Raw genomic sequence first — 24446 nt, forward strand, 5'->3', positions numbered from 1 at the left:
GAAAAGGTTCACCCAATTATGTGTCTGTGGCATGTATGTATCCGGTGGTAATACTGGAAGACAGAGTGCTTTGGGCCACGGCCAAGACTCATAAAGTAGCTGTGTTCAAGAATCATCATACTTAACTAGGAGAATCAATAACACTATCTGGATTCTGAGTTCCTATAGAAGCCAATCATTCTGAATTTCAAAGGATAGAGTGAGATGCCAAAACTGTTCAGAGGCAAAAAGCTAAAAGCCCCGCTCATCTAATTAATACTGATCTTCATAGATATTTTTGGAATTCATTGTATATTCTCTTCTCTTTATCTTATTTGATTTTCAGTTGCTTGGGGACAAGCAACAATTTAAGTTTGGTGTTGTGATGAGCGGATAATTTGTACGCTTTTTGGCACTGTTTTTAGTATGTTTTTAGAATATTTTAGTTAGTTTTTAGTATATTTTTATTAGTTTTTAGTTAAAATTCACTTTTCTGGACTTTACTATGAGTTTGTGTGTTTTTCTGTGATTTCAGGTATTTTCTGGCTGAAATTGAGGGATCTGAGCAAAAATCTGATACGGAGACTAAAAGGACTGCAGATGCTGTTGGATTCTGACCTCCCTGCACTGGAAGTGGATTTTCTGGAGCTACAGAAGCCCAATTGGCGCGCTCTCAATGGCGTTGGAAAGTAGACATTCTGGGCTTTCCAGAAATATATGATAGTCCATACTTTGCCCAAGATTTGATGGCCCAAACCGGCGTTCAAAGTCACCTTCAGAAATCCCAGCGTTAAACGCCGGAACTGGCACCAAAGTGGGAGTTAAACGCCCAAACTGGCACAAAAGCTGGCGTTTAACTCCAAGAAGAGTCTCTACATGAAAATGCTTCATTGCTCAGCCCAAGCACACACCAAGTGGGCCCGGAAGTGGATTTTTATGTCATTTACTCATCTTTGTAATTCTTAAGCTACTAGTTTCCTATAAGTAGGACCTTTTACTATTGTATTTTCATCTTTTGATCACTTTAGATCTTAGGATCGATCTTGGTTCTTCTGGTTCCCTCTTTGGGGCTGAAGCCAATGATCACTCTTGTTCTTATGTATTTTCAACGGTGGAGTTTCTACACACCATAGATTAAGGTGTGGAGCTCTGCTGTACCTCGAGTATTAATGCAATTACTATTGTTCTTCTATTCAATTCAGCTTGTTCTTATTCCAAGATATCACTTGTTCCTCAACTTGATGAATGTGATGATCCGTGACACTCATTATCATTCTCACCTATGAATGTGTGCCTGACAACCACCTCCGTTCTACCTTAGATTGGGTGGATATCTCTTGGATTCCTGATACACGACGCATGGTTGTTGCTCGCCTGACAACCGAGCGCTCGCCTGACAACCGAGCCATCCATTCCGTGAGATCAGAGTCTTCATGGTATAAGCTAGAATTGATGGCGGCATTCAAGAGAATCTGGAAGGTCTAAACCTTGTCTGTGGTATTCTGAGTAGGATTCAATGATTGAATGACTGTGACGAGCTTCAAACTCGCGATTGTGGGGCGTTAGTGACAGACGCAAAAGAATCACTGAATTCTATTCCGACATGATCGAGAATCGACAGCTGGATAGCCGTGCCGTGACAGGGTGCGTTGAACATTTCCACTGAGAGGATGGGAGGTAGCCACTGACAACGGTGAAACCCTACATACAGCTTGCCATGGAAAGGAGTAAGAAGGATTGGATGAAGACAGTAGGAAAGCAGAGAGACGGAAGGGACAAAGCATCTCCATTCGCTTATCTGAAGTTCTCACCAATGAATTGCATAAGTATCTCTATCTTTATCTTTATGTTTTATTCATATATCATCCATAACCATTTGAGTCTGCCTGACTGAGATTTACAAGGTGACCATAGCTTGCTTCATACCAACAATCTCCGTGGGATCGACCCTTACTCGCGTAAGGTTTATTACTTGGACGACCCAGTGCACTTGCTGGTTAGTTGTGCGAAGTTGTGTTTATGCCATGGTATTGAACACCAAGTTTTTGGATTCATTACCGGGATTATTTGAGTTGTGAAAAGTAGTGATCACAATTTCGTGCACCAGAGCTACAACTCGAAAATGTGCCTTCAAGTTTTCAACCAGCTCATCCACCCCCTGGTAGATAGTTTCCTTTATATCATTATATCTTTCCCTTGACTTGGCGACTTCATCTACCAAGTCCATCTTCTCCCTGAAAACTCAGGTATAACTCTCCTCAGCCTTCTTCTACAAACCTTCCGCCATGGTACTAGCGACTTTAGATTGCTTCACCCTCTCCCAAGTTTTAGCAAGGTCGAACATAAGAACCTCCTTCTCCTTTTTCAGCTCCAACTTGGTCTCCCGCAAAGATGCTATCTCAGCTTTCAGATCGGACAAAGATCGCTGAGTAGCACCAACAGGAGTCTTCTTAAGCTGCCTCAGTAAGGCAAAGCACACTCCCGATATCCTTATCCCACCCCGGGCCAAGACTTGAAGGTAATTTTTTATCGAAACATTGTCCATAATTATAAAACTATTGGAAATGATGTGTTTCTCAGAAAATGCCATAGCATCAAAGCCTTTCTCATAAACACTTTTCGATTCGAAAGTCTTACGTTTTTTTAAGTTTCAGTTCGATAAAAAGAGGCTCAAAGGGACTTGTCTAAATACCAGAGTCAGTAGGAGGAATGAGAAGAGGAAAAGTCGGATAAAAAATGACCTTAATCGATTGGTGCGCGAAATTGTGAACAATACTTTTCACAACTCTCATAATCCCCGGTCATGAACTCCAAAAACTTGGTAGTTCAATTCCATGGCATTACACAACTTCGCACAACTAACCAGCAAGTGCACTGGGTCGTCCAAGTAATACCTTACGTGAGTAAGGGTCGATCCCACGGAGATTGTTAGTATGAAGCAAGCTATGGTCATCTTGCAAATCTTAGTCAGGCAAACTCAAATGTATATGGTGATGAACGAAAATAACATAAAAGATAAAGATAGAGATACTTATGTAATTCATTGGTAGGAACTTCAGATAAGCGCATGAAGATGCCTTCCCTTCCATCTCTCTGCTTTCCTACTGTCTTCATCCAATCCTTCTTACTCCTTTCCATGGCAAGCTCGTGTAGGGTTTCACCGTTGTCAATGGCTACCTCCCATCCTCTCAGTGAAAGCGATTGCATATGCTCTGTCACAGCATAGCGGAATTCAGCTGTCGGTTCTCGGTCAGGCCGGAATAATATCCATCGATACTTTTGCGTCTGTCACTAACGCCCCGCCTGCTAGGAGTTTGAAGCACGTCACAGTCATTCAGTCATTGAATCCTACTCAGAATACCACAGACAAGGTTAGACCTTCCGGATTCTCTTGAATGCTGCCATCAGTTCTCGCCTATACCACGAAGACTCTGATCTCACGGAATGGTTGGCTCGTTTGTCAGGCGAGCACTCGGTTGTCAGGCGATCAACCATGCATCGTGCAATCAGGAATCCAAGAGATATTCACTAGAGCCTTGGTTGCTTGTAGAACAAGAGTGGTTGTCAGTCACCTTGTTCATAAGTGAGAATGATGATGAGTGTCACGGATCATCACATTCATCAAGTTGAAGAACAAGTGATATCTTAGAACAAGAACAAGCGGAATTGAATGGAAGAACAATAGTAATTGCATTAATACTCGAGGTACAGCAGAGCTCCACACCTTAATCTATGGTGTGTAGAAACTCCACCGTTGAAAATACATAAGCATAAGGTCTAGGCATGGCCGAATGGCCAGCCTCCCAATGATCTAATATAGCATAAAACGAAGATAGCTACCAAAGTCCTCTAATACAATAGTAAAAGGTCCTACTTATAGATAACTAGTAGCCTAAGGTTTACAGAAATGAGTAAATGACATAAAAATCTACTTCCGGGCCCACTTGGTGTGTGCTTGGGCTAAGCAATGAAGCAATTTCGTGTAGAGACTCTTCTTGGAGTTAAACGCCAGCTTTTATGCCAGTTTGGGCGTTTAACTCCCATTTGGGTGCCAGTTCCAGCGTTTAACGCTGGGATTTCTTGAGGTGACTTTGAACGCCGGTTTGGGCCATCAAATCTTGGGCAAAGTATGGACTATCATATATTGCTGGAAAGCCCAGAATGTCTACTTTCCAACGCCGTTGAGAGCGCGCCAATTGGGCTTCTGTAGCTCCAGAAAATCCACTTCGAGTGCAGGGAGGTCAGAATCCAACAGCATCTGCAGTCCTTTTCAGTCTCTGAATCAGATTTTTGCTCAGAACCTTCAATTTCAGCCAGAAAATACCTGAAATCACAGAAAAACACACAAACTCATAGTAAAGTCCAGAAAAGTGAATTTTAACTAAAAACTAATAAAAACATACTAAAAACTCAACTAAAACTACCAAAAACATACTAAAAATAATGCCAAAAAGTGTATAAATTATCCGCTCATCACAACACCAAACTTAAATTGTTGCTTGTCCTCAAGCAACTGAAAATCAAATAGGATAAAAAGAAGAGAATATGCAATGAATTCCAAAAACATCTATGAAGATCAGTATTAATTAGATGAGCGGGGCTTTTAGTTTTTTGCCTCTGAACAGTTTTGGCATCTCACTCTATCCTTTGAAATTTAGAATGGTTGGCTTCTTTAGGAACTCAGAATCCAGATAGTGTTATTGATTCTCCTAGTTAAGTATGATGATTCTTGAACACAGCTACTTATTGAGTCTTGGCCGTGGCCCAAAGCACTCTGTCTTCCAGTATTACCACCGGATACATACATGCCACAGACACATAATTGGGTGAATCTTTTCAGATTGTAACTCAGCTTTGCTAAAGTCCCCAATTAGAGGTGTCCAGGGTTCTTAAGCACACTCTTTTTGCCTTGGATCACAACTTTATTCTTTCTTTTTCTTTTTTTTTTCGGTTTTCTTCTTTCTTTTTTTTTTCGCTTGCTTTCTCTCCCCTTTTTTTTTTGTATTCACTGCTTTTTCTTGCTTCAAGAATCATTTTTAATGATTTTTCAGATCCTCAGTAACATGTCTCCTTTTTCATCATTCTTTCAAGAGCCAACCTTCATGAACCACAAATTCAAGATACATATGCACTGTTTAAGCATACATTCAGAGAACAAGAGTCTTGCCACCACATCAAAATAATTAAACTATTATAAAATTCAAAATTCATGCAATTCTTTCCTTTTTTCTCAATTAATCACGTTTTTATTCAAGAAAGGTGATGGATTCATAGGACATTCACAACTTTAAGGCATAGACACTAAGACACTAATGATCACAAGACACAAACATGGATAAACATAAGCATAAAATTCGAAAAACAGAAGAATAAAGAACAAGGAAATTAAAGAACGGGTCCACCTTAGTGATGGCGGCTCTTTCTTTCTCTTGAAGATCCTATGGAGTGCTTGAGCTCCTCAATGTCTCTTCCTTGTCTTTGTTGCTCCTCCCTCATGATTCTTTGGTCTTCTCTAATTTCATGGAGGGTGATGGAGTGTTCTTGATGCTCCACCCTTAGTTGTCCCATGTTGGAACTCAATTCTCCTAGGGAGGTGTTCAGTTGCTCCCAATAGTTTTGTGGAGGAAAGTGCGTCCCTTGAGGTATCTCAGGGATCTCATGATGAGAGGGGTCTCTTGTGTGCTCCATCCTTTTCTTAGTGATGGGCTTGTCCTCATCAATGGGGGTGTCTCCTTCTATGTCAACTCCAACTGAATAACATAGGTGACAAATGAGATGAGGAAAGGCTAGCCTTGCCAAGGTGGAAGACTTGTCCGCCACTTTATAGAGTTCTTGGGCTATAACCTCATGAACTTCCACTTCTTCTCCAATCATAATGCTATGAATCATGATGGCCCGGTCTAGAGTAACTTCGGACCGGTTGCTAGTGGGAATGATTGAGCGTTGGATGAACTCCAACCATCCTCTAGCCACGGGTTTGAGGTCATGCCTTCTCAATTGAACCGGCTTGCCTCTTGAGTCTCTCTTCCATTGTGCGCCCTCTTCACATATGACTGTGAGGACTTGGTCCAACCTTTGATCAAAGTTGACCCTTCTTGTGTAAGGATGTTCATCTCCTTGCATCATAGGCAAGTTGAACGCTACCCTCACACTTTCCAGACTGAAATCCAAGTATTTCCCCCGAACCATAGTAAGATAATTCTTTGGATCCGGGTTCATACTTTGATCATGGTTCTTTGTGATCCATGCATTGGCATAGAACTCTTGAACCATCAAGATTCCGACTTGTTGAATGGGGTTGGTAAGTACTTCCCAACCTCTTCTTCGGATCTCATGGCGGATCTCCGGATATTCACCCTTTTTGAGTGAAAAGGGGACCTCGGGGATCACCTTCTTCAAGGCCACAACTTCATAGAAGTGGTCTTGATGCACCCTTGAGATGAATCTATCCATCTCCCATGACTCGGAGGTGGAAACTTTTGCCTTCCCTTTCCTCTTTCTAGAGGTTTCTCCGGCCTTGGATGCCATAAATGGTTATGGAAAAACAAAAAAGCAATGCTTTTACCACACCAAACTTAAAAGGTTTGCTCGTCCTCGAGCAAAAGAAGAAAGAAGAGAGTAGAAGAAGAAGAAATGAGGGAGAAAGGGATGGCTTTGTATTCGGCCAAAGAAGGGGAGAAGTGGTGTTTAGGTTGTGTGAAAATGAAGGAATGAAGAAGGGTATTTATAGGAGAGAGGGGAGATGGAGTTCGGCCATTATGGGTGGGTTTGGGAGGGAAAGTGGTTTGAATTTGAGTGGAAGGTTAGGTGGGGTTTTATGAAGGATGGATGTGAGTGGTGAAGAGAAAGATGGGATTTGATAGGTGAAGGGTTTTTGGGGAAGAGGTATTGAGGTGATTGGTGAATGGGGGAAGAAGAGAGAGAGTGGTGGTGGGGTAGGTGGGGGTCCTGTGGGGTCCACAGATCCTGTGGTGTCAAGGAAAAGTCATCCCTGCACCAAATGTTGCTCAAAATCACGTTTTGAGCCATTTCTGGCGTTAAACGCCGGGCTGGTGCCCATTCCTGGCGTTTAACGCCAGGTTCTTGCTCTTTTCTGGCGTTTAACGCCAGTCTGGTGCCCCTTTCTGGCGTTAAACGCCCAGAATGGTGCCAGACTGGGCGTTAAACGCCCAACAGCTAACCTCACTGGCGTTTAAACGCCAGCAACATCTTCCTCCAGGGTGTGCTGTTTTTCTTCCTGTTTTTCATTTTGTTTTTGCTTTTTTCATTGATTTTGTGACTTCTCATGATCATCAACCTACAAAAAAAAATAAAATAACAAAAGGAAATAGTTAATTATAAAACATTGGGTTGCCTCCCAACAAGCGCTTCTTTAATGTCATTAGCTTGACAGAGGACTCTCATGGAGCCTCACAGATACTTAGAGCCATGCTGGAACCTCCCAACACTAAACTTTAGAGTTTGAATGTGGGGGTTCAACACCAAACTTAGAGTTTGGTTGTGGCCTCCCAACACCAAACTTAGAGTTTGACTGTGGGGGCTCTGTTTGTCTCTGATTTGAGAGAAGCTCTTCATGCTTCTTCTCCATGGTGACAGAGGGATGTCCTTGAGCCTTAAACACAAAGGATTCTTCATTCACTTGAATGATCAGTTCGCCTCTATCAACATCAATCACAGCCTTTGCTGTGGCTAGGAAGGGTCTGCCAAGGATGATGGTTTCATCCATGCACTTCCCAGTCTCTAGGACTATGAAATCAGCAGGGATGTAATGGTTTTCAATCTTCACCAAAACATCCTCTACAAGTCCATGAGCTTGTTTTCTTGAGTTGTCTGCCATCTCTAGTGAGATTTTTGCAGCTTGCACCTCAAAGATCCCTAGCTTCTCCATTACAGAGAGGGGCATGAGGTTTACACTTGACCCTAAGTCACACAAGGCCTTCTTGAAGGTCATGGTGCCTATGGTACAAGGTATGGAAAACTTCCCAGGATCTTGTCTCTTTTGAGGTAATTTCTGCCTAGACAAGTCATCCAGTTCTTTGGTGAGCAAAGGAGGTTCATCTTCCCAAGTCTCATTTCCAAATAACTTGTCATTTAGCTTCATGATTGCTCCAAGGTATTTAGCAACTTGCTCTTCAGTGACATACTCATCCTCTTCAGAGGAAGAATACTCATCAGAGCTCATGAATGGCAGAAGTAATTCCAATGGAATCTCTTTGGTCTCATTTTGAGCCTCAGATTCCCATGGTTCCTCATTGGGGAACTCAGAGGAGGTTGGTGCACGCCCATTGAGGTCTTCCTCAGTGGCGTCCACCTCCTCTCTTTCCTCTCCATATTCGGCCATGGTTATGGCTTTGCACTCTCCTTTTGGATTTTCTTCTGTATTACTTGGGAGAGTACTATGAGGGAGTTCAGTAATTTTCTTGCTCAGCTGACCCACTTGTCCTTCCAAATTTCTGATGGAGGACCTTGTTTCATTCATGAAACTTTGAGTGGTTTTGATTAGATCAGAGACCATTGTTGCTAAGTCAGAGGTATTCTGCTTAGAACTCTCTGTCTGTTGCTGAGAAGATGATGGAAAAGGCTTGCCATTGCTAAACCTGTTTCTTCCACCATTATTGTTATTGAAACCTTGTTGAGGTCTCTCTTGATTCTTCCATGAGAAATTTGGATGATTTCTCCATGAAGAATTATAGGTGTTTCCATAGGGCTCTCCTAGGTAATTCACCTCTTCCATTGAAGGGTTCTCAGGATCATAAGCTTCTTCCTCAGATGAAGCATCCTTAGTACTGCCATGTGCTTTTTGCATTCCAGACAGACTTTGAGAAATCAAATTGACTTGTTGAGTCAATATCTTATTCTGAGCCAGTATGGCATTCAGAGTGTCAATCTCAAGAACTCCTTTCTTCTGACTTGTCCCATTATTCACAGGATTCCTTTCAGAAGTGTACATGAATTGGTTATTTGCAACCATCTCAATTAGTTCCTGAGCCTCTGTAGGCGTCTTCTTCAGATGAAGAGATCCTCCAGCAGAGCTGTCCAAGGACATCTTGGATAGTTCAGAGAGACCATCATAGAAAATACCTATGATGCTCCATTCAGAAAGCATGTCTGAGGGACATTTTCTGATCAATTGTTTGTATCTTTCCCAAGCTTCATAGAGGGATTCTCCATCCTTCTGTCTGAAGGTTTGGACTTCCACTCTAAGCTTACTCCATTTTTGAGGTGGAAAGAACTTTGCCAAGAAGGCATTGACTAGCTTTTCCCAAGAGTCCAGGCTGTCTTTAGGTTGTGAGTCCAACCATATTCTAGCTCTGTCTCTTACAGCAAAAGGGAATAGCATCAGTCTGTAGACCTCAGGGTCAACCCTATTAGTCTTGACTGTGTCACAGATTTGCAAGAACTCAGCTAAAAACTGATGAGGATCTTCCATTGGAAGTCCATGGAATTTGCAATTCTGTTGCATTAGAGAAACTAATTGAGGCTTAAGCTCAAAGTTGTTTGCTCCAATGGCAGGGATAGAGATGCTTCTCCCATAGAAGTTGGGAGTAGGTGCAGTAAAGTCACCCAGCACCTTCCTTGTATTGTTGGCATTGTTGTTGTTTTCGGCTGCCATGTGTTCTTCTTCTTTGAAGAATTCGGTCAGGTCCTCTAAAGAGAGTTGTGCTTTGGCTTCTCTTAGCTTTCTCTTCAAGGTTCTTTCAGGTTCAGGGTTCGCTTCAACAAGAATGCCTTTGTCTCTGCTCCTGCTCATATGAAAGAGAAGAGAACAAGAAGATGTGGAATCCTCTATGTCACAGTATAGAGATTCCTTGAGGTGTCAGAGGAAAAGAAAAATAGAAGAAAGAAGGTAGAAGAATTCGAACTTGATGAGATAAAGTTCGAATTGTGCATTAAGAAGGAGTAGTACTCCATAAATAGAAGGATGTGAGAAGGAGGGAAGAGAATTTTCGAAAATTAATTAGAAAGATGTCAAAAACATTTTAAAAATTGATTGATAATTTTCGAAAATTGAAAGTGGAAAAGAAATCAAGTGATTTTTGAAAAAGATTTTGAAATTAGAAGTTAAAAAGATTTGATTGAAAACTGATTTTGAAAAAGATGTGATTAAAGAGATATGATTAAAGGATTTGATTTAAAAACAATTTTAAAAGATATGTTTTGAAAACAATTTTTTAAAAGATTTGATTTTGAAAATCAATGACTTGTCTAACAAGAAAAGATATGATTCAAACATTAAACCTTCCTCAACAGAAAAGGCAACATATTTGAGATGTTCAATCAAATCATTAATTGTTAGTAAGTATCTTTGAAAAAGGAAAGGAATTGATTTTGAAAACATTTGATTGAAAAGATATGATTTGAAAAAGATTTGATTTTGAAAAGCTTAGAAAACTTGAAAAAAAATGATTTGAAAAACAAAATCTTCCCCCTTTTGCCATCCTGGCGTTAAACGCCCAGAATGGCCTCCATTCTGGCGTTTAACGCCCAAAATGCTACCTCTTTGGGCGTTAAACGCCCAACCAGGTACCCTGGCTGGCGTTTAAACGCCAGTCTGTCTTCTTCACTGGGCATTTTTGAATGCTCAGCTTTTTCTGTATAATTCCTCTGCAGCATGTTCTGAATCTTCAATTCTTTGTATTATTGACTTGAAAAGACACAACTTAAAAATATTTTTGGATTTTTAATAATCAAAATGCAACAAGAATGAAATAACAATGCATGCAAGACACCAAACTTAGCAGTTTGTATACTACTGACACTATATGAGACACATAAACACTCAAGCCAAAAGAATTCAAAGATCAGAGTAAGAAATCATCAAGAATTACTTGAAGATCCTTAAGATACATGAATGAATGTATGCAATTGACACCAAACTTAAGATGAGACTAGTGTCTCAACAAGGAACATAACATATTTTTGGTTTTTATGAAATTTTTTGAATTTTTTTGTGTTTTTCGAAAATTAAGTGGAAAAAGATATCAAAATTCTTAATGAGAATTCCAGGAATCAGTGCAATGCTAGTCTAAGACTCCGGTCCAGGAATTAGACATGGCTTCACAGCCAGCCAAGCTTTCAAAGAAAGCTTCGGTCCAAAACACTAGACATGGCCAAAGGCCAGCCAAGCCTTAGCAGATCACTGCTCCAAAAGCAAGATTGATAAAAATCAACAAGCTCTTGTGATGATAAGTTGAAACCTCGGTCCAATGAGATTAGACATGGCTTCCCAGCCAGCCAGATTTCAACAAATCATCATGAAAATGACGTGTTTCTCAGAAAATGACGTAGCATCAAAGCCTTTCTCATAAACACTTTTCGATTCGAAAGTCTTACGTTTTTTTAAGTTTCAGTTCGGGAAAAAGAGGCTCAAAGGGACTTGTCTAAATACCAGAGTCAGCAGGAGGAATGAGAAGAGGAAAAGTCGGATAAAAAATGACCTTAATCGATTGGTGCGCGAAATTGTGAACAATACTTTTCACAACTCTCATAATCCCCGGTCATGAACTCCAAAAACTTGGTAGTTCAATTCCATGGCATTACACAACTTCGCACAACTAACCAGCAAGTGCACTGGGTCGTCCAAGTAATACCTTACGTGAGTAAGGGTCGATCCCACGGAGATTGTTAGTATGAAGCAAGCTATGGTCATCTTGCAAATCTTAGTCAGGCAAACTCAAATGTATATGGTGATGAACGAAAATAACATAAAAGATAAAGATAGAGATACTTATGTAATTCATTGGTAGGAACTTCAGATAAGCGCATGAAGATGCCTTCCCTTCCGTCTCTCTGCTTTCCTACTGTCTTCATCCAATCCTTCTTACTCCTTTCCATGGCAAGCTCGTGTAGGGTTTCACCGTTGTCAATGGCTACCTCCCATCCTCTCAGTGAAAGCGATTGCATATGCTCTGTCACAGCATAGCGGAATTCAGCTGTCGGTTCTCGGTCAGGCCGGAATAATATCCATCGATACTTTTGCGTCTGTCACTAACGCCCCGCCTGCTAGGAGTTTGAAGCACGTCACAGTCATTCAGTCATTGAATCCTACTCAGAATACCACAGACAAGGTTAGACCTTCCGGATTCTCTTGAATGCTGCCATCAGTTCTCGCCTATACCACGAAGACTCTGATCTCACGGAATGGTTGGCTCGTTTGTCAGGCGAGCACTCGATTGTCAGGCGATCAACCATGCATCGTGCAATCAGGAATCCAAGAGATATTCACTAGAGCCTTGGTTGCTTGTAGAACAAGAGTGGTTGTCAGTCACCTTGTTCATAAGTGAGAATGATGATGAGTGTCACGGATCATCACATTCATCAAGTTGAAGAACAAGTGATATCTTAGAACAAGAACAAGCGGAATTGAATGGAAGAACAATAGTAATTGCATTAATACTCGAGGTACAGCAGAGCTCCACACCTTAATCTATGGTGTGTAGAAACTCCACCGTTGAAAATACATAAGCATAAGGTCTAGGCATGGCCGAATGGCCAGCCTCCCAATGATCTAAGATAGCATAAAACGAAGATAGCTACCAAAGTCCTCTAATACAATAGTAAAAGGTCCTACTTATAGATAACTAGTAGCCTAAGGTTTACAGAAATGAGTAAATGACATAAAAATCCACTTCTGGGCCCACTTGGTGTGTGCTTGGGCTGAGCAATGAAGCAATTTCGTGTAGAGACTCTTCTTGGAGTTAAACGCCAGCTTTTATGCCAGTTTGGGCGTTTAACTCCCATTTGGGTGCCAGTTCCAGCGTTTAACGCTGGGATTTCTTGAGGTGACTTTGAACGCCGGTTTGGGCCATTAAATCTTGGGCAAAGTATGGACTATCATATATCGCTGGAAAGCCCAGAATGTGTACTTTCCAACGCCGTTGAGAGCGCGCCAATTGGGCTTCTGTAGCTCCAGATAATCCACTTCGAGTGCAGGGAGGTCAGAATCCAACAGCATCTGCAGTCCTTTTCAGTCTCTGAATCAGATTTTTGCTCAGAACCTTCAATTTCAGCCAGAAAATACCTGAAATCACAGAAAAACACACAAACTCATAGTAAAGTCCAGAAAAGTGAATTTTAACTAAAAACTAATAAAAACATACTAAAAACTCAACTAAAACTACCAAAAACATACTAAAAACAATGCCAAAAAGTGTATAAATTATCCGCTCATCATCGATGCAGAAGCACCTAAATCTTTTTAGCCATATGAAGAGTTTTCAGGGCGGCCTCCTTACTAGTCATCTTTTCTGCAAGACATCAAAGTCAAATTGCATCATCATACAAAATAATTAATAAAAAATATCTTCAAAATATAAAAGAATATTACCTAGCTCAGAACGGACATGGCTTAGCTTTCTTAGTAGGAAATTCTTAGTGTCAAGATTGGGAGTTCGGCCACAACACTCCTGGAACAAGGCAACTACACACTCTTCTACCTCGTCCAAATCATCTAGGTTGTTGATGAGCGAATATTTTATACGCTTTTTGGCATTATTTTCATATAGTTTTTGTTATATTTTCTTTAAGTTTTATTATATTTTTATAGATTTTAGTGCAAAATTCACATTTTCGGATTCTACTTTGAGTTTGTGTGTTTTATGGTGATTTCAGGTATTTTATGGCTGAAATTGAGGAGCTAAGTAAAAGTCTGATTCAGAGACAGAGAAAGCACTGCAGATGCTGTCAGGATCTGACCTCTGCACTCGAAAGAGCATTTCTAGTGCTATAGAAGTCCAAATGGAGCGCTCTCAACAGATATGAAAAGCTAACATCCAGGGCTTTCTAGAAATATATAATAGTTCATAATTTGCTTTAGAAATGAAGGCCCAAAACTGGCGTTCAACGCTAACCGCCAGCCCCATTCCTGGCGTCCAGCACCCACAGGGGAGCAGCTAGCGTCCAACACCCAGAATGGAGTCCCTAGCCAGTGTTCAGCGCTTTTAAGGGGTACTAGCTCGTGAGAAACACTCAATCTCAGCCCAAACACTCACCAAGTGGGCCCCAGAAGTGGATTTTTGCACTATAAGACTAGTTTATCTTATTTTCTGTAATCCTTAGTTACTAAACTAATATATATAGAACAAAGATCACTATTGTTAAGGACTTTTTTACTCTTGCCCACTTTTATGTTTCCATTGTATTTTCTATCAGCATGAGTCACTAACCTCCTAAGGCTAAGGTTAGGAGCTCTGCTGAGTTTCATGGATCAATAATATTATTGTTCTAATTCTATATGTCTGATTCTATTCTCTTATGCAACCTCGTTCTTCATATTATGAATTAAGGGTGACCCGTTACAATCACCCTTGTTCTACATGGGTTTCGTGTGATTCCTAACCCGGATAGCGTTGAACTAAATCTAGAGATTACATTACGGATTCCAATAGAGCATCTGAGTAACTTTGGATATGTGACATGAAATCTCATTGACCATGGGTGCGTGAGGTCTCTATGGTGCTAGGCTAGAGTCAGAGAAGCAGCACTCTCTAATCCGGAAGATCTGCCTTGTCTGTGGCACCTGAGTAGGATCGTAAAAGGAAGTGGATTGCTTAGAGCTTCATCTTCTGCTACAGTGAGAAATCTAAAGGTGGCTTGATGAGAGGACATGAGTCATCTCAACATGGTGGATTGCTGTAGTAGAGGAGGTTAACTTGAGGAGAGGACATGAGTTAATCACTTACGGCTGCCATTAAAGGAATCAGAAGGTTATTGAAGAAGACAGTAAGAAAGGTCAATCCGGAAAGATAAAGCATCTCCGAAGCCTCAACCGTTCTCATACCATTAAATTTCCATCTATCTAGTAACTTTTATTTATTTATTTTGTTTTATGCTTTTTCCGTGACAAACTATAATTTCTATCTGCCTAATTAAGATTTGCAAGGTATCCACTGTTTGCTCAAACCAACAATCTCCGTGGGATTGACCCTCACTCACCTGAGGTATTACTTGAAAGACCCGGTATACTTGTCAGTCTATCTGTGCAAATTCTGCGGAGCCAGTTTTGTGCACCATTTGTACTTAATAACTATAGGGGACTCCTCCCAGTAAAAAAGGGCTTCATCCCTCTCATTCAGAAAGAAAGGTCGGACACCCTCAATAGATTAAATTTTGTAGACATAATTTTTGAAATCATGGAAATGATCATCAAAAATAGCAAAGACCTTCCTTCCTTGAATAGTTCGGAAGGAGATCCAGCCCTGCTTCTTAGAACTAAAGAATTTGGTAAATTGGAAGAGGTAAAAGAAAACTATCGAAGAAAGGGGGGAGGTCGAGTTCACGGCAGAAGGGCTAGTAAATTTTCAGAAAATTTCAAGAAATGGGATGGAGCTGAGAAAGGACAACTTTACAGAGTCTAAGAATCTCGGACTTAAAATCAGAAAAAGGAAGGCTAACCCCCAACTTTGTAAAAAAGAAATCGTACACATATATAAAATGGCGTTCCGACTTATCAAGTCGGGAAAAACAAACCCTTTCCTCGGGATCGGCAACTACAATTTTATACTTACTCTGATTTTTCCGATTTATACAAAACCTATGTTTCCTACGAAAGGTCTCAGCATATTCATTAACAATAACAGGGACAGCAGAAAGAACAATTATATCTACCCAATCTAGGTTGGACGGTACTTTAGACGATATATTGAGAATTACTGAATGAGACATAAAGTTATACCTACAAATACAACAAAAAAATCATCACAACAAGTCGTAAATATGGGCACATCAACACAAATGTTCAAACAAGTCCGTAAGAGGTCGGACCATCCTCAACAAGGTAGAAGATGGACATGGTTTTTTAACCTCTCTTACGAATCAAGAAGACAAAATACATTGCAAAGATAAAAGTGGTGTCGTTTTTCACAAAGGCGAAACAACACCATTTGGGACAACATATATCGATTCTCCCACATTCAAATACACAAATTACAACAACAAATGTAGAATTGCTGAAATGATTATGAAGAACATTCATAAGAAACCATTTTTTCACAAACATCAACAGGCGGTACTATAAGCATCTCATTCTCAACAAAATAAGTTTTCAGAAAAATAAAAAGACCAACCTTGAAGAGGAAGAGTGAGAAACGATGAATATGCAAACAACAAGACACGTATGATCCAAAAACCTTCAACAAATGAACAAAAACTCCCAAACAGAAATTTAAAATAGAGAAATCTTGAAATGAAAAAGGGGTTATGAAGAACTTTTGAGAAAAAATGAAGATGAAATGATTCAGAAGAAGAAGCAAAAAAGAAGAAAGAGAAAGAGTTTGGATATTTATAAGATACTAGAGGCAAAAGAGTAATTTCATGCCTCCTTATTTATGACGTACACTGTTACCAAAGTAACCGTAGAGTAATGTGCAAAGGACTGCGAAAAGATGTGACACCTAAAGTTTTTAAAAACACGCCGAGTACCTGAACTAGCCCCTAGAAAGGCGATGTGCCCGATGTGATGTGCTAACACACAAGAGATCAGTCTAATCTACAAATGCTCAAATCCGACCTCAAGAAATTTGAACTCAAGAAGGGACACTATTTATACTCTGGCCCAAGAATGCTAGCCTAAAATGAATGAGTCCCAATTAAGGAATTAGACTTGGTCCACACTTACCCAACCTTATAGAGGTCAGACACTACGATAAGAGTCTGATCCTACTTCTTAGAATAAGTAACCGACTCTTAAAATATCTCCCACTCATTTAGAACAGAGATCTCAACAACTTTTCTAAAAAAAGGGAATGGTCATCTACCATTAAAGATGGAACTACTGTAAAAGGTGGTTATCTATTCTATTATAAATACACTGACACCCTTAGGTATATTCATAACCTAATCTACTAAAAACCTACCTAAAACCTTTGCTAACTTAAGCATCAGAGTCGCTTACTAGTATCACCCCACCTCCTTACGAGGAACTTGGACGCGACACCCCGATATTGATGGAAGTTGGATGCTATTCCAAAAGGAGTCTAGACCTCACGTTCAGGCAACAAAATAACCTAGTTTCAGGTAAAACAATGTGTATTTTATATTTTAATATATATTTTATATTAGTAACTGATTTTAATAGTTAATTAAAGTATACCAAACATAATTAATATTAATAACAATATAGTAAAAAGAATTTAACAAAAAAAAAAACAAACATAGCATGCCTTCCCAACTTAAGTTTGATGTTTATCTGTAAAACTCTCTTCTTTTTCGGGATAATCCATAAAATTCTTTCAAGGTTTTTTTTTTTGTTTACCTAAACGGTATCTCCCAACCCGACAGGTTAAGAACTAATCCGTCGCAAATCTGAGCTCCATTTAAGGGTCTGCCGCTGGCCAATGGGTTGCTGCATGCAGGGTTCGAACTTCCGACATTTGCTTAAGCGGACGAAGTGAGCTGACCGCTCGACCAACCCAAGTTGGTTAAATTCTTTCAAGGTTATTATGAAGTGCTCTTAGCAAAATTCTTTCAAGAAAAAAAAAAAAGATTGGGCTTATGTAACAGTCTTTCTCTTCGCGCGACACACTTTTTTTTGGGTTCAACTACAGGGCCAAAGCCCAGAGGGAGAAGACAAAATCAATACCGCAGGACTTTTCACCAATCTCACATCCTGCAACAGCAACGACTCCAAACCTGGATCCTTAGGTTTATCAATAAAAATTAAAAAATTTAAAACGAAGCCATATTGCCTTGGACTAAATTTAGCCAGCCAGTCGGCCCACGCATTTTATTCTTGGCGTATGAAGCATTTTCCCCTTCCAATGTCCTGAGATCAACCCATGGATCAAATTAAATTCTACATTTGGGAGTTCAATTCTATTATTTTGTTTCTTTCTCTTTTTTCTTTTATTATATTTTTCCCTTTTTGTGTGCATGCACTTATATATAGAGAGCTCAAATAGCTAAATAAAAATTGACTTTCAGTCATTAATAAAAAGTAAACTAAACCTTAATTTATAAATTTGGTTATCCTGAAATGTTAGAATGTGCTCATTGCCCTTGATACTTATATGTTCACATTAAGCACTCGTTTATTTTATTAATCATTCTATTTGAATTAACTAGTACTAAGGGAAAAAATAGGCTAAAAGTTATTTAAAAAAAAAAAGAAGTAAAAAAACTGAATCACTTATTAAAGTATCGGTGCAAGATCCAATTTCTTAGTTTAATAAAAGGTGCTGTCTGCGGTGAATTTGCAGCACATGACTATGGTGACCAATTTTTAGTAGATTGGGGAACAGAACAACGCGTAGAGTCAACTCTGTGCGTTTGACTTTTTAAGTGGAACAATAATGTGATATAACTACCGTAACCAACTTCTCTTGTAATTAACGAAGAAAAAAGTTTAGAGAGACAATAAAAATATTAAATAATATGAATAAATATATTAGATGTTTAATTTAATAGGTATGTAAATAATTATGTTAATTATTTTTAATTGGATGATTTTTTTATTTACTCGTAGATAATTAATAATGACTAGATGTTCAATTCATTAGATGTATGAATGATTATCCTAATATTAAGATTTAAAAAATAATTTGAAATAGAGTATTTTTTTATTTTATTAGATCAATTCTAAAATTTATTGTTCACATTATTTAAAAAAACTATTATCTATCTAACAAAATGTTAACCAAAGGATGTTATAGTTATTTAGCAAACAACTTTTTTTCTTTTTTCGGTTGAAACAAAGGGGTCTTTCAGCCCCAAACAAATAAACAAAACCTAAGACTTCCTCAATCCCGAACAATCAATGAATAAGGAATGTTTGATATCACCAGGGAGTGTCAAAACAGTATGCTATATGTACAAATATTTTTATTTTTTTAATTGTTAATTTTTTTTTATGTTATTTAATATCGTAATAAAAATTTTTTAAGTATTTTAGGATTAAAGTGCATTAACGATTTCAATAGATCAAAAAAATAGAATAAAAGGAAGAAGCGAATTTTAATACTAGACATAGATCTTTACTGCTCTTGATACCACATAATAGATTTCAAGAAGAAAAAATTAATTGAAAATTAGAGTACTCACGGTAAAAGAATACAGAGACTAGAAATAAAGTAAGATAGTGAAAGAGGTGAAATAACATTGATTAACTAAATTCATATTACAACTATAGTATATATAGATGTTACAACATATTGATTACAACAAATTATTAATAAAGTTAGTTACAATAGATAACTAACTTTCTTATACCAGTCTAATAGTCCCCCACAAACTTAGAGAGATTTTAATGCTAATCTGAGTTTGTTTCGAAATTTGTCGAAAAGAGCTTAAGAGAGAGACTTTGTAATGATGTCTACTACTTGTTCAGAACCAAGAATATAAGTCATTACTACTAAATCTTGCATGACTCTATCCTTTACAAAATATAAATTAGTTTTAAAATGCTTTGATCCTTTAATTTCATGCAAAATAGGATTATAGGCTAGAAGCACTGAAGACATATTATCACAAAAAATTGTAGGTAAGATATTGCAGGGCTGTTTCAATTCTCTTAATAAAGTCTGGATCTATATTAACTCAGCAAAGACGGCAACCACAATGCCTTAAATTCAGTTTCAGTGGAACTTTTGCTTACAACCAGTTGCTTTGAATACTTCCATGAGACAAGATTTGATCCAAAATATACAAAATATTCAAAAATAGACGTACGATCATCTAGATCTGTTGTTTAATCTGAGTGTGAAAATGCTGTTAAACGAGGATCACTAGTTTTGTGAAATTGTAATGTAAGATCAGACAAACCTGCTAAGTATCAAAGCACTCTTTTTAGTGCTAGCTAGTGCTCTTGACCAGGATTTGTCATGTATCCACTACAAGAAAAACACTCATTCAAGTTCACTTGAAAAGTGTAGCCAAAAGTGAAAAAAAATGATGTCTTAGGCTACGGCTACGCTTTTTGGGGTGATTCCTATTCGGCCGTTGCCTATTCTCAAAGGCTACGCTTTTCTGCACCAAAGGCTACGCTTTTGGCGTTTGGGAATAGGCTACGCTTTTCAAGTAATGCTATCCAGGACCAAAGGCTACGCTTTTCAGCTTTCATTTTTCCAGAATAGGCTACGCTTTTCAACGCTACTGCATCACTTGTAAAGCGTAGCCATATTGTATATCATAGCTACTTTTAATAAGCGTAGCCTTAGGTCCCTTATTATTATTTTTTTTTTAATTTTCTGTATAACCATAGCTACTCTATAAAAGTGTAGCCTTAGGTCCCTCATTATTTTTTTTATTTTTTTTATTTTTTGTATGTATATAATATTCTAATAATTTTTTATACAACATAATATTTAATAATATTATTACATATATAATTCTACATTTTTAATTAAATGAGTTAAATATTATAAAATAAAATTAAACACATAATTATACTAAATAATTTCTTTAAACAATAAAAATTATCCTTACATAATTCAAAGACATAATCCTAAGAAGCAATCAACAATCAAAATATAACTTAAGATAATTTAAGTCACATGAAACTTGTATCACATCAATTAAAATGCAAAGTTTTCACTCTATATCCGACAAGAGCTTAACAAACAGAAAATCGTCAATCTTCTAATCTTGGCATAATGACTAAAAAATCTTCTGAAGCGCTTTCAAATTCTTCTCAAACACATCTTTTTCATGCTGATCTTCCTCACCATCAAGATAACTCTTGGCCTTAACAATTGTATCAGTGTTCATTCCCTTGTTCATTCCTAGCGGGGTTGCTGCAAAAATACTTGCACTTCTAAGAAGTTTAAACAACAAAATTCTTCTAAAGGTGCACAAAAAAGTGTAAATAGAAATTAACTAAATCAAAATAGTAAAATCACAAACTAAGTTGAAATACTAAAATATATATGAGCATCATACTAATTGCTGAATAAATGGACAAAGAAAAAAAAATTAATTGCTGAATATACCATTACCTATCTTCACTCCAAACAGCTTGAATTTTATTGCCAATAGGATATTTATCACCCAAACCAATCCCAACATTATTTACCAAACAACTATAACAGTTACTCACCTTGAACAAAACTAAAAGCATTCTAATAGCTCGTTACCTATCAAAAGTAGTAAGCACTTTGATTTAGCAGATTTGATATCTCAGATAAATAAGATACAATACCACAGTATCTATTTGATTGATCACTTATTTTTTCTCTTCTCAGCTTGTTAGTTTTTTATTATTCTCATTAAAGCTGAATGCTAAATTCCCAAAATCATGCCAATCAGCTTAATTTCAAGTGAAAAAAATGGCGTTGCTTCAAAGAGTAAAGTGAGAATTATCAACCTAAATTGTAAAATTAAAAATAAAGTGAGACAGATATATCAATTTTGCACCAATATCCCCAATGCAATTGACGGACCAAACATGAATCCCCTGGCTTAATCTATTTATGGCGAATCAGAACCCAAAACACAATTCAAGAATACATCAAGTTACACAAGTAAATTGAAGCAAAAGGCTTAAAAAATTGAAGACAAATTAATGAATGAAACTTCATAAACTAGTGCATTAATCAGAAACTTTTTCACCTCCAAATTTTGAGAAATACAGTGCTGCTTACCTCTGGAATGGGCTGTCAGATTACATTTTCCACGGCAACACCAATTAAAATCCTCCAAATGATCTTGCACTACATATTGAAGACTAATAATAAGAATTAAAGGTATTTCAAAACTCAAATGCCCCTGCACTGTTTTGAATTCCATTAATACAAATTACATAATAAGAATAGGAACTCTATAGCACAAATTCAATTGTACACAATAGAAGAATAAAAAAGCTTTGCCCCTAATGCAGTAATAAAATTTGAATGATGTGATGGTTGGCAGGCTTAGCTTTGGGATTGCAACGATTTTATTGATAACTGCCACAAGCATGAGTAAGAAGCAGCCTTATAGGATAGGTTGGTTGAATGGTGAATGCTACCTAGTCAAAAGGGGTGTTTATGCCGGCTCAACCATATTGATCCTAGTAACCGTAGGTTCGGCAATTGGTTCGGTTTTGTTAACCATAAAGGCCAATCAAACAGAACAAGATCACAAAATACATGGACAAATAGGGTGAGAAAGAATTGATCATCCAATTATTATACTTAGAAAGATGCCTTACAAGTTACTGAGGTAAAAATCCAAGTTCACATTCCAAAGACATGCTTTCAAAGGAATACTAATATTATAATAATAAATGTTCGTTAAAAAGGGTTGCCACATCCAATTAAGATGAGTAAACATGCTTGTATAAAAATTTAAGTGCTGCATAAATTTAAGTACAAAAATATTATAATAATAGTTGTTATTATCACAAAAAAGGAATTGATTCCTATAACCAGTCATATGCCTAGTCCTCCAAAGATGCATAAAGTGCTGCAGCTAAATTTAAGTATAAAAATACGCATACAAACACACATGGTATAATAATAGTAACTGAGCATTGTCATATGAATTGCAAGTACCAGAAAAATTTCATCTCCAGTGGCATATCTCCCTGCATGATCTTTCAGTAGCTTTTCAAGTGCTTAAAATAATGAAAAATATGCAACATTTAATTAAGGCAAGAAGAAAAAAAACCACTCAAATGAATAATTGGTTTGGAAGTAACAAACCAGAATATATCTTAATGGTATTCAGTGAAGTGTCACCTGTGAAGCCCTTTCTAATGACACTTTGTGCCCAAGGAAGTTTTTCATGAGGGCCAACCTTTTTCTCAATGACGTTATTCTGTAAAATAATATGTGCAACCTGTGGAGAGTGGATAAGATGATTAGAAAGCCGAGTAACAAAAAGGACTAGAGCTTAAGATTATGCAGCAGGTGTACTTGAAAATTGAGTGCTCTTTTGGGAACGTCATGAGGCAGCAAAGGGTATTGAGGATACTTATCGTCCAAATACTGCATACATAGAGAACATGAATAATTGAATATAAATAATAATATATAAGAGAAACAGGAAAATTAAAATCATGAGTTAGAGGACCAACCATAATAATGGCTAAGGATTCAGCAAGAACAAAATTGCCATCCACCAGAATAGGAATTAAAGCAAGAGGATTCAACTTGAGGAACTCTGATGGTTGTTTAAACAAGGCAATTTAACAATACATGTAACAGAAATAAATACAGAGCATAGGTTTAGAACAAACTGGGGTCAAATTTGGAGGAAAAGCAAAAAGAATAGCAATCCAATACAGCAACCAGTAGGGGAAAGAATGTTAATGCTACCAGCTAAAGATCCTTCACTCTTTGGAAAATCTAGTTCTTCCTCAACGAGAAAATGAAAAGGACAAAAAAAGAAAACAGAGAAGGAAGAAGACCGACAAACACAAGATCCATTTAGCTTGCGCTAGTTGAGTCAGACAGCACGACATAAATTGAAGCAGAGTACTGACAGTTAAAAAATTAGCTGCATAAGTGTCATAATATTACCATATGAAAGTGTCCATCTAAATTCTACAATATATATTCTCCTATTTCAGCAGAAATTGGAACACTCAATTGACTGCAATAATCACTGCATATGTCTCAAATCAAGCTTGGGTTCCCAAAATACATCTTAAAATTCATAGGTACATCAAGATATTGATTCAATCAACAAAGCAATTTAAAAGCATAAGAATAATTCTCTCTTGAGAATACTCTGCTCTCTTTAAAAGTGAAACTTATACAAGAAAAAATCAACAAGAACAATAACAAAAATAAGAATAATAATTCAGTTGACACATGGTGAAATTTACATTGGTGATTTTAGTTTGATCCGGCAGTCCACAAATAAACAACGCAGAATACAGAAGCTAAAACTCCCAATTAAAACCCTAAAACCAAAACCCAAAACCTCCCAAATTTCACAGAACCATCATCATCATCGGGCGCTTACCTCGCTTGTTAGGGATCGATGCTTTGCCTCATTGGAAACCTTGATGCTTCACAGTAGAGCAGAGAAGAGGTCGCTAGAGAGGACACAGTTTATTTGACACTGCATAGAGATGGCGAGTGAGAGAGAGTGAGTATGAGAATGAGCGAGAAGAAAAGAACGAGGCACATAATGCTTACTTGGTGAGCGCGGTGATGAATGGCAACGGTGAAGAAGAGATGAGCGACGACAAATCAAAGGTGAAAACCCTTGAAGAAGAGATGAGCAGCGGCGACGAATCGAAGGAGAAGGCGCGCGAGTTTGTGCAGGTAGCGTGAATTGGTGACGAATCAAAGAAAAAATTTTCATTAAGCTCAATATATAGCGCAGATATGAGGGTTACTCGATTGGATTGAAAGGGGAAGGACGATGAGAAGCGCAGAGATGAGGATGGTGAGGGCGGCGCAGTGACGAGGAGGAGGGCAAAGAGGAGCGACGGTGAGTGGTGAGTGAGAGGGTTTCTGTAGCGAGAGGGTTTCTTCGTGACGGTGAGCTTTGGAGGGTTTCTTCGATGGTGACAGGGTTTTTGAAACGGGATCGAGATGAAGGCT

General features: G+C 38.1%; 1 protein-coding gene and 1 non-coding gene across 2 annotated transcripts; one reads left to right on the forward strand and one right to left on the reverse strand.

Annotated features, from left to right (window-relative positions):
- The first annotated feature begins 9079 nt into the window (after nt 1-9079).
- On the forward strand, nt 9080-9187 carry LOC130949681 (small nucleolar RNA R71). The gene has a single exon (XR_009073441.1). It is a non-coding gene; the product is annotated as a small nucleolar RNA R71 (small nucleolar RNA).
- Nucleotides 9188-20568: 11381 nt separating this feature from the next.
- On the reverse strand, nt 20569-23318 carry LOC130976610 (glutathione S-transferase 1-like). Its single transcript, XM_057901520.1, has 7 exons — nt 23300-23318; nt 22967-23052; nt 22806-22877; nt 22629-22728; nt 22443-22504; nt 20907-21007; nt 20569-20752 (listed from the first exon to the last, which is right to left on the reverse strand). Exons 1-7 carry the CDS (start codon nt 23316-23318, stop codon nt 20569-20571), a joined length of 624 nt encoding a protein of 207 aa, XP_057757503.1.
- Between the last annotated feature and the right edge of the window lie 1128 nt (nt 23319-24446).

Source organism: Arachis stenosperma, chromosome 1 (assembly GCF_014773155.1).
Source record: "Arachis stenosperma cultivar V10309 chromosome 1, arast.V10309.gnm1.PFL2, whole genome shotgun sequence".
Classification (NCBI taxonomy): Eukaryota; Viridiplantae; Streptophyta; class Magnoliopsida; order Fabales; family Fabaceae; genus Arachis; species Arachis stenosperma.

Excerpts from the sequence above, each read along its gene's own strand:
- LOC130976610 (XM_057901520.1), bottom strand. Across the intron at positions 22,729-22,805 it reads AAAGAGCACTCAATTTTCAA|GTTGCACATATTATTTTACA; the intron begins GTACACCTGCTG and ends CACTCTCCACAG. Across the intron at positions 21,008-22,442 it reads CTGGAGATGAAATTTTTCTG|GTGAGTAACTGTTATAGTTG; the intron begins GTACTTGCAATT and ends GTTTTGTTCAAG.